This window comes from Globicephala melas, chromosome 21, assembly GCF_963455315.2.
Source record: "Globicephala melas chromosome 21, mGloMel1.2, whole genome shotgun sequence".
NCBI lineage: Eukaryota > Metazoa > Chordata > Mammalia > Artiodactyla > Delphinidae > Globicephala > Globicephala melas.
The window spans coordinates 30,181,870-30,193,590 of NC_083334.1; the positions used below are offsets into that span (position 1 = coordinate 30,181,870).

General features: G+C 36.6%; 1 protein-coding gene across 1 annotated transcript in view; it reads left to right on the plus strand.

The window, feature by feature from the left end:
* The window catches only part of ADAM9 (ADAM metallopeptidase domain 9), a 106,308-nt gene extending 95,073 nt beyond the window's left edge, over positions 1–11,235 (plus strand). Inside the window, exons 20-22 of the mRNA XM_030833762.3 lie at positions 926–1,013; positions 7,745–7,812; positions 9,755–11,235. Of these exons, the coding sequence (XP_030689622.1) occupies positions 926–1,013; positions 7,745–7,812; positions 9,755–9,848 (250 nt within the window). The 3' untranslated portion in view covers positions 9,849–11,235. The remainder of the gene's footprint in view (positions 1–925; positions 1,014–7,744; positions 7,813–9,754) is intronic.
* The last annotated feature ends 486 nt before the right edge of the window (positions 11,236–11,721 follow it).

The window sequence follows — 11,721 nt, forward strand, 5'->3', positions numbered from 1 at the left end:
GTAATTACTTAATAACTAATCTTTCTTATGATAATGGTCCAAAATGTTCAAATCTTGCCTCGATGGCTCACTTTACTTCATTGCCCTATTTCTAACTTACCTCACTTACTGTATAATGTTTTCCTAGAGTATCCTGATGTTAGCTTTATTTTTCTTAATGTATTCTAAAACAGATTTATATTTCTTTTTTTAAAAAATATAATTTATTGAGGTGTAGCACCCTCGCCCACCCTTTTCTTTGGCCACACTGCACTTGGCCAAGCACTTGGCTTGGCGGGATCTTAGTTCCCTGAATAGGGGTTGAACCCAGGCCACAGCAGTAGAAGCGCCAAGTCCTAACCACTGGACTGCCAGGGACTTCCCCAGATTTATGTTTCTACCCTTTTTCTTAACTTCAGACTGACCAATCCCTATAGATAATTCCCCAGTCTGCATCTCTGAAATTTTAGTTCCATAGCAATAGCTATCTCCTATACACTTCTACCTAGCTGACTTACTGTCATTTCAGCATGTCTAAATCTTAGCTGACATCTTTCCAGCCAGCTTGTTTGCTCCTCTTGGACTTCCTAATATTCAGAGTGACTACTTCAAACCTAGGAATATGCTTTTACTCCTCTCTGATTTCAGGAAGACTTGAGGAGAGAAGTTGGAGAACACTGGCCCAATTGACCAAACTACATAATTTCTTAGAATTTCAGTTTATTTAATTGTAAAATGAGGTTAATAAAACTTTCTAGTACTCTAAGGATTAAAACTGGGTGAAAGCTAATAAAAATGCTGTAAAAATTTTAGTTGTCTTCATGATCATCATCACCACCACTACCAACAACATTATTCTGTACTTGGGAAAATGCAAGGTCTATGTAATATATCATGTAGAAATGTTTTAATCTTAATTTAGCTCAAAAGTAATTGTATCTTTCAGGTCAGATGGCAAAAATCAAGCAAAAGTTTCTAGACAGCCAGTGAGTGTTCCTGGACATGCTTCTTCAGTGGCTCCTCCCAGAGAAGTTGTAAGTTTAAATGAAAAATTCTTTTTCTTTACTATATTATGATATCAAAGTTTTAAAGATTAAAAAAATTGTTACATCATATAGGAATAAACATAGATAATTTCCAAAGAATTTAGGAGTGTGGTCTATAGGTAGTCTCTGGGTTAGTTAATGGAATACCAGCAGGGTCCGTGGCTCAGAGGAGATGGGAGAAAACATCTAGTCATTGAGAATGTCTTGCCTTGAAACCAAGCTTGGGAAATGACGTGGGATTTATGCTGTCACTGTTTTCTCCTATGTCTGCTATCCTTCTGTTTTTAATGCCTGGCTTCCCCAGGGCATGTTACTGAAGATCTGGTGCTGAGCTCCTGGAATAATAGGCCTAGTTGTCTCAGCAGTGGGACCAGTAATCACTGTCCTTGGGAGTGTATTAGGGAATACTGGGATAATGATATACTTTTTCTAATATGCATATATCCCTAAGAAATATATAATATTACTTTGTCTGCTTTTAAACATTGTATGTTTTGCTTGCTATCTTACACATATATCTACAACTTGCTTTTTCCTTTAACATTGCTTTGTGATTTGTCCCTAGCAATACGTGTAGCTCTAATGCATTCATTTTCACTATTGATATTATGTTACATAAATACCACACAGTTTAAAAATCCATTTTTCTATTACTAGTTTCCAATTGTTCATTACTATGAACAAAGCTAAGGTAAACATTCTATATGTTTCTCATGCACATGTGTGAGTTCTAGGACTGTACTAGTACAGTGGTTACTATCCACATGTGGCTATTTAAATTTCATTTTAAATTAAATAAAATTAAGAATTCCATTCCTCATTGACATTTTAAATGCTCGATAGATCATATGTGGCCACTATTGTAGGGACACCACAGACATAGATTGTTTCCATCATTGTAGAAAATTCTGTTAGAGAGCTCTGATCTAGGGGCATACAGGAATTAAATTGCTGGGTTGAAAGGTATGTGAATATTTACTGGAAAATGCCAAATTGTTTTCCAAAAAGGTTACACCATTGGGTGTTGTACTGTCAGTGGTGTATGAGCATTCCTGTCAAACTACATCTTTGCCAACACTTGGTACTGTCAGACTTTTAAAGTCTTTCCAGTTATGTGGAGGTAAGATGATTAGATATCCTAATATGGAAGGATACATATGGAATCTCCCAGTTCTTCTCCCTTTTCCTTTATAAAAAAGAAACAAAACTTGTTATGCCCTTTTTCCCCCTTAACCATATATCTCAGAGATTTTTCCATATCACTACATATATAGGACGATCACACAGTCCCTACATATCCAAGTTAGAAATTATATATGTGTTCTTTTTCATCTTTGACATATTTTTTTCCTTTTTTATTGTGGTAAAATATACATGCCATAAAGGTTGCCATTTTGACCATTTTTAAGTTTACAATTCAGTGGCATTAATTACATTCACAATGTTGTGCAATCATCGCTGCTACCTATTTCTAAAACTTTTTCATTACCCCAAACAGAAACTCTGTACCCATGAAGCAATAAGTCCCCATCCCCCACACCCTAGCAACCACTATTCTACGTTTTAAAAAATTGAGATATGGGCTTCCCTAGTGGTCTAGTGGTTAAGAATCCGCCTGCCAATGCAGGGGACACGGGTTCGAGCCCTGGTCCGGGAAGATCCCACATGCCTCGCAGCAACTAAGCCTGTGCGCCACAACTACTGAGCACGCATGCCACAACTACTGAAGCCTGCACACCTAGACCCTGTGCTTCGCAACAGGAGAAGCCCCACTTGCTGCAACTAGAGAAAGCCCACGCACAGCGATGAAGATCCAACACAGCCAAAAATAATACATAAATTAAATAAATAAATTTATTAAAAAAATAGTGCAGCCTTGGGGCAGGGTCCTGGTTCCCCCTCAAGGGATATACATAACAAGATCTAAAAAAAAAAAAAATTGAGATATAATAGACATAACATATAAGTTTCAGGTATACAACATGATTCAATATTTGTGTATGGTATGAAATGAGCACCACAATAAGTCTAGTTAACATCCATCACCACACATAGTTACAAATTTTTTTTCTTGTGATGAGAATTTTTAAAGTTTGCTCTCTTAGCAGCTTTCAAATATGCAATGCAGTGTTATTAACTACAGTCACCATGCTGTACATTATATCCCCAGGACTTATTCATCTTATGACTGGAAACTAGTACCTTCTGACCACCTTCATCTGTTTTCACCCATCTCCCTCTCCTGCCTATGTCATTCTGCAACCTGTTCTCTGTATCTAAGAGTTTGGTATTTTTTGGTTTGTTTGTTTGTTTTTAGATTCCACATATAAGTGAGATCATACAGTATTTGTCTTTTCCTGTCTGACTTATTTCACTTAGCCTGAATGCCCTCTAGTCCATCCATGTTGTCACAAATGGCAAGATTTCCTTTTGTTTGGTGGCTGAATAATATTCTTATATATATATGTATGCGCCACAGATGGACACTTAGGCTCTTCCACATGTTGGCTGTTATAAATAATGTTGCAATGAACATGGGGGGGTGCAGATATTTTTACAAGTTAGTGTTCTCATTTTCTTTGGATAAACACCAAGAAATAGAATTGCTGGATCATATGGTAGTTGTGTTTTTAATTTTTTGAGGAACCTCCATACTGTTTTCCATGGTGGCTGTACCAGTTTATTATACATTTGCATCAGCAGTGCACAGAAGTTCCCTGTTTTCCACATCAAAATCAAGGGTTGTAAATTAGTGGTATTTACAGTACCAGTTAGGTACTGTATAGGTTTGGCAATACATTTTTGGAAGATTTTATTTAAAATACATGGACATAGGAAATATGTTACCTTTTAACTAATAGAGTTGATTAGGGCCAAGATAATACTTCATTATTTTTGAATTTAAAAAAATATAATTTTGACAAGGGCCCAGGGAGCCTGCTGAGCTCTCAGGCTGGTCCCATGCCCTCCAAGGCCCCCCCTTCCCTCCCCGGCCACATTGGTTCTGGGGACATAAGAGGGTAGGCCAGGGAGATCAGGAGAAGCAGGTGGGAGGGGCCCTACCAGACCCCAGACCAGAGGAAAAGGAGAGGAGGGGAGGGCGTTTGCCCTGCCCACACGAGCCCAGAAAGCCTGCTGGGCTCCCAGGTGAGGTCCCCTGCCCTCTGAGACCAGGGGTGGGGGGCACACCTGGGCCCCTTCTGTTCCATTGAGCCTAAGCCCCACCCCCTTACCCCCCATCTTTTACAGCCCCGTGAGTGCTAAGCATAGGCCCTGCCCACCACTCAAATCTCACCCTTGCTTAGGCCCTGCTCTCCACAGCCAAGGCCTTCCCCCCGCCCCTTTTTTCTTTTTTTTTTTTTCCTTTTCCCTCCTCCTCTTTTTTACTATTGTGATACTGATGTACCTTCTGGTTGTTGATTCATCTATATTTTTATTTTTACATTCTTTCTAATATAACTGTTAGTTTCCTAGCCTAATTTTATTTTTTGCTTTGTTATTGTTCTTTTTCTCTTTTTTTCCACCCCATGTGGCTTGAGGGATCCTGGTTTGCAAGCCTGGGGTTGGGCAGAAGCTCCTGCGGTGGGAGCTCTGAGTCTGCACCACTGGACTAACGGGAACCTCAGACCCCAGGGAATATTCACTGGAGTGAGGTCTCACAGAGTTCCTCATCTCATCACTAAGACCCAGCTCTATCCAATATCCTACAGACTCCAGTGTTGGGAGCCTCAGGCCAAACAACCAATAAAACAGGAACACAATCCCACTCATAAAAAAAAAAGAGAGACAGCAAAAAAGTATGTCATAGATGAAGGAGCAAGGTAAAAACCTACAAGACCAAATAAATGAGGAGGAAATAAGTAATCTACCTGAAAAAGAATTAAGAGTAATGATAGTAAAGATGATCCAGAATCTCAGAAACAGAATGGAAGCACAGATTGAGGTAATACAAGAAATGTTTAACAAGGACCTAGAAGAAGTACAGAACAAACAGAGATGAACAGCACAATAACTAAATGAAAAATACATTAGAAGGAATCAATAACAGAATAACTGAGGTAGAAGAATGAATAAGTGAACTGGAAGACAAAATGGTGGAAATACTGCCCTGGAGCAGAATAAAGAAAAAAGAATGAAAAGAATTGAAGACAATCTCAGAGACCTCTGGGACAACACTAAACACACCAACATTCGAATTATAGGGGCTCCAGAAGAAGAGAAAAGAAAGGGTCTGAGAAAATATTTGAAGAGATTATAGTGGAAAACTTCCCTAACATGGGAAAGGAAATAGTCACCCAAGTCCAGGAAGCACAGAGAGTCCCATACAGGATAAACCCTAGGAAAAATACACCAAGACACATATTAATCAAACTAACAAAAATTAAATTCAAAGAAAAAACATTAAAAGCAGCAAGGAAAAACAAAAAATAACATACAAAGGAATCCCCATAAGGTTATCAGCTGATTTTTCAGTGGAAAGTGCAGGCCAGAAGGGAGTGGCAGGATATACTTAAAGTGATGAAAGAGAAAAAGCTACAACCAAGACTACTCTACCCAGCAGGGATCTCATTCAGATTCAATGAAGTCAAAAGCTTTTCAGACAAGCAAAAGCTAAGAGAATTCAGCACCACGAAACCAGCTTTACAACAAATGCTAAAGAAACTTCTCTAAGCGGGAAACACAAGAGAAGAAAAAGACCCACAAAAAAACCCCCAAAAACAATTAAGAAAATGGCAATAGGAACATACATATCAATAATAACCTTGAATGTAAATGGATTAAATGCCCCAACCAAAAGACACAGACTGGCTGAATGGATACAAAAACAAGACCTGTATATATGCTGTCTACAAGAAACCCACTTCAGACCTAGGGACACATACAGACCGAAAGTGAGGGGATGGAAAACGGTATTCCATGCAAATGGAAATCAAAAGAAAGCTGGAGTAGCAATACTCATATCAGATAAAATAGACTTTAAAATAAGGACTGTTACAAGAGATAAGGAGGGACAGTACATAATGATCAAGAGATCAATCCAAGAATAAGACACAACAATTATAAATGTTTATGCACCCAAATAGAAGCACCTCAATACATAAGGCAAATGCTAACAACCATGAAAGGAGAAATCGATAGTAATACAATAATAGTAGGGGACTTGAACACCCCACTTACACCAATAGACAGATCATCCAAACAGAAAATAAATAAGGAAACACAAGCTTTAAATGACACAATAGACCGAATAGATTTAATTGATATTTTTAGGACATTCCACCCAAAAGTGGTAGAATACAGTTTCTTCCCAAGTGCACATGGAACATTCTACAGGATAGATCACATCCTGGGTCACAAAGAAGCCTCAGAAAATTTAAGAAAATTGAAATCATATCAAGCATCTTTTCTGACCACAACACTATGAGATTGGAAATCAGTTATAGGAAAAATACTGTAAAAAACACAAATACGTGGAGGCTAAACAATACGTTACTAAGGAACCAAGAGATCATGAAGAAATCAAAGAAGAAATAAAAAAAATACACAGAAACAAATGACAATGAAAACATGATGACCCAAAATCTATGGGATGCAGCAAAAGCAGTTCTAAGAGGGAAGTTTATAGCAATTCAATCTCACCCCAAGAAACAAGAAAAATCTCAAATAAACAATACACTTTTAAAACAACTAGGGAAAGAAGAACAAAGAAAACCCAAAGTCAGTAGAAGGAAAGGTGTGGTGAAAACGGAACCCTCCTACACTGTTAGTGGGAATGTAAATTGATACAACCACTATGGAAAACAGTATGGAGGTTCCTTAAAAAACTAAAAATAGAACTACCATATGACCCAGCAATCCCACTGCTGGGCATATACCCTGAGAAAACCATAATTCAAAAAGAGTCATGTACCACAATGTTCATTGCAGCACTATTTACAATAGCTAGGACATGGAACCAACCTAAATGTCCATCAACAGATGAATGGATAAAGAAGATGTGGCACATGATATACAACAGAATATTACTTAGCCAGAAAAAGAAACGAAATTGAGTTATTTGTAGTGAGGTGGATGGACCTATAGTCTGTCATAGAGTGATGTAAGTCAGAAAGAGAAAACAAATACCATATGCTAACGCATATATATGGAATCCAAAAAAAAAAAAAAAGGTACTGATGAACCTAGTTGCAGGGCAGGAATAAAGAGGTAGACATAGAGAATGGACTTGATGACATGGCGTGGGAGAGCGAAGCTGGGGCAAAGTGAGAGTAGCATCGACATATATACACTACCGAATGTAAAATAGTTGGCTGGTGGGAAGCAGCAGCATAGCACAGGGAGATCAGCTCGGTGCTTTGCGATGACCTAGAGGGGTGGGATAGGGAGGGTGGGAGGGACACGCAAGAGGGAGGGGATGTGGGGACATAGGTGTGCATATGGCTGATTCGCTTTGTTGTGCAACAGAAACTAACACGGTATTGTGAAGCAATTATACGCCAATAAAGATCTATTAAAAATATATACAATCTTAAAAATTAAATATTCTACACTCAGTAGCAAAGACATGTTGAATAAGCGAAGTATTTTAAAATGTCAACATTAATAGTCATCTATTCATAGATTTTTAAATAGATTGATTACTTTTATATGGAAAATAAACTTTATAGAAAATATATTTATGAGTGCACTGTGGTAATAACTTTTTTTTTCCTTTTTAGCCTATATATGCAAACAGATTTCCAGTACCAACTTATGCAGCCAAGCAGCCTCAGCAGTTCCCATCAAGGTCTGAAGTGAATTTGCTTAGATTACTTGACCAGAATAAAACCCAGGGTTAATGTCTAAATAGTTCTCTTGTATTTTTAATTTAATTTAGGACAAGGTATTTGTTGCTAACAGTTTAGATAGAACACAATTTGCAGAAAAACTTTTAAGAGCTTTTATATAAGTTTTGTCATATTAATGCAGTGTCGGAATGAAATTTTAAAGAAGCCCAAATGAGACATTCAACAGCTGCTGTAGCCTTTGGTGTCTGTAAGATTCAGAAGCAACGACCTTTAAAATAACCAGCAATGGGAAATCAGATAGGCTGGACCAGCCTTCTTATTAGGAACAGCTAGAAAAAAGCTAGACAATATAAGAAAATATGTATTTCAAGGCATCAGAAAACTACCAAGGAAGTGAGAGATTATGGGACTATGGTCCAGGAGAGGAAGGCAGTCCAGAGATAATCTCAGCTTTTGGGACCATTTTTCGTCCTAGACTGTAAATATCTACCTATTCTGAACGTGAGAGGATAGGAAGCTGAGGAGAGCTTTCAACAAACTCATAGGGATGAGGGGACAAAGACTGGAGCCCTGTCAAGGAGGTGGTACCCTGGCAAATATCCCAGTCTTTGTGTTGGGACCCCGGGGTAAGGGTGAATCAGACCCTCAACTTATTTCCTGCAGTTTTATTATTATTTTTTTAATGTTTGGCCCCCAGTTTAAAAAGCTAGACATATAAGAAAAGAAAATGTGACTAAAACCAAGAAAAGCAGACTCAGAGGGTATGCAATTAATATCAGAGATGGACTTTAAAGTAACTATGACAATTACATCAGCGAATTAATAGTCAAGATTGAGAATTTCAGCACAAAACTAGATGTGCTGGACTTAAAAACCTAAAAAAAGAATTAAATGGAAATTCTAGAACTGAAAACCACAAGAAAAATAAAAGACTCAGTGGATGGGCGTAACATCAGCAAGAAAGGAGAAAATTTATTATAACATTTTGCATCACATAAAATACATCTCACCCCCCCCACCCCACAAAAGTCCTTCAAATTACAGTTGAATTGCACACTGAGTAGTATCCTCAAGTATAAACTTTATTATGCAGTGAGAGTGTACTGAAATCCACCCGAACCTCAGGAGCAGATTATATAAATAGTGAGACACATACTCACCATGTAAAGTTCTAGTATGTTATTGGAATAGAGGTATACTAGAATTGGATGAAGAAGTTAGGGAAGAGTATCCACAGGTTAAAGCATGAGAACTGAGAAGGACTGGTATAGAAGTCATAGCAGGTTTAATTCTTGGAGTGGAAATTATATTTGAGAGAGCTGGAATTTCAGTTCTATGTATGTATGTAAGGTTTATACTTAGTTGTGATTTGCTCCCCTTAACTCCTAACAGTACAGGAGGTAATTCACATAGTATCTTCAGTTGTCTTTTACAATTTGTCTTTTCTATTTCATGTACTGTCCTTTTTTTTTTTTGTGGTACGCGGGCCTCTCACTGTTGTGGCCTCTCTTCGTTGTGGAGCACAGGCTCCGGACGCGCAGGCTCAGCGGCCATGGCTCACGGGCCCAGCCGCTCCGCGGCATGTGGGATATTCCCGGACCAGGGCATGAACCCGCGTCCCCTGCATCGGCAGGCAGACTCTCAACCACTGCGCCACCAGGGAAGCCCCTCATGTACTGTCCTTTTTAAACACATATACACCAGCACCTTTGTACATTATTGGTTATATACTAGCATGACTTTAAGGTAGTTACTCCATTTTAGACTCCGATTGGAGACTTTTAACCATTACATATCCGATTCATAATGATCTCAGAATATAAGGTACCCTTAAGAATTGTCAGTGGTGTCAAGAATGGTGTTATGTTGGGCTTGTAATGAAGGTAGAATTATTTCATATGGTTGAAACATACGATTAACTGTCTTTCTTCCCCCTCACAGGCCGCCTCCACCACAACCGAAAGTATCATCTCAGGGAAATTTAATTCCTGCTCGTCCTGCTCCTCCACCTCCGTTATATAGTTCCCTCACTTGATTGTTTTTTTTTTTTTAACCTTTCATTTTGCAGACATCTTCAGGGAACTGAGCTAATACTTTTTTTTTCCTGATATTTTCTTGAAAAACCTTTCTTCCTGCTGCAATTATGAATGAAAACAAAATACCACCAAACAAACTTTGTTAATACAGAAAAACAGAACTTGAGTAGTGGGAAATGAGAAACAGAAGAAATGCAGTAAAGCCAGGGAATTTAGAATACATTTTCATTTCCATTACTGAATACATTTTATTCGGTCATCTGTGAGGTTAATGCACGTGACATGGATTATGTTATTTGAACACGTTACTGTAGTGATTTTCAAATTAACTGTATTGGTTTAAGTTTTGTCATTATGTGCTTAAATGTAATTCTGAATTTTGACCTTAGTTATCATTAATGTAGTTTCTGATTGAACATGTAATAATCTAATACCTGTGAAAACTAATTAGCTGTCAATTAATATCTAATATTTTTAATCTTGCACAGACTAATAATCATCACACACTAGAATTTTGTGTATCTCATTCACTACATGAATAAAGGAATACTCTGTCTTCAGAAGAATGCACAAAATACAGAATTAAGATACCATAATATAAATTTAAAAGTGCAAAAACACACTAAAAGTGTGTATGTGTATACTTACACACAGTTATTATCTTCCATTTTAATGAACATTCTATGGATATATGATTCTGTGGATTCTATGGCTAATAGATTCTGTGGGTCTATCAATGGATAATGAATATTAGAAAAATTAATTTAATAATAGAATTTTTATTATGAATCATGTTAAAGCATAGCATCCTTTTACAATAGCATTATTTTAAATTAATTATAAACTTTAAGGTACGAAGTATTTAATAGAACTAATCAGATACGCTGTTGATTCTTGGCTGTAATAAAAAGCAGGAACAATTATAATATCTTCAATCAATTGAGCTATCATAAAACCACTTGAGAATTTCATAAGCACTTTAATTTTAAGTCCAAAATCTGAAACTTCAAAGATTGCTATTAATATAATTTAGAATGTTTACATTTACTAAGGTGTGCTTGATAATGTCTCTGTTGACACTAATATTTTTAAAGAAATTAGGCTGGAGAAAGGAAGGAAGAAAAAGTTTTCTTAGATAAGCGCAAAAAAGTTAGTGGTATCTGTGAGTTATTGTCCCAGCTATGATAAAAAAATGAATTTTTACTGTGGAAGAAATGGTATGAATGATAAAAATTTAAGCACCTAAATTTTTTTGGTAATTTTTCATAATAAAGTTTATTAATAAGTTTATTAACTGAATTTCTTTAGTTTTTAAAAAATTTTTGGTTTGTGTATACATACATATACAAACATAAGATTTACAATAAATAAAATACTTGAAATTCTGATTTGTGTTGCCCAGTAATTTCTTAAATACTCAGCTATTTATAACCTTATTAATTAAAACATTATACTAATTTTCCAGACTTCTGCCAAATTGTGAACAGTGGCTTTTTGTTAAAAAGAAAAACAGATTGGTTTTGAAGAAGACACCTATCTGTCTTCTGAAGATGGTACATTATTTTAACAATCAGGTACATATTAAAAATTGTAAACAGTCCCAAATAAAGATTCTTCATTTCAATTTAAATCTCTGAATGAATTAATATACAACCAAAAATGTTTGTGTTTGTCACTGAGATAGTCCCACAGTTTTTGTACAGCTTTGCAATTGTCATTCATATCACTGAAATTTCACAGTTGGTAATATATTAACTATGCAACTTAAAACTTTTTTCAGAATTAGATAATTCCTTGGATCTTTGAATATTTAGAAAGTTTTTCTAAAAGACTGTTGATCAGTCTGAACTTCTTTTGCTTTTATATATATTT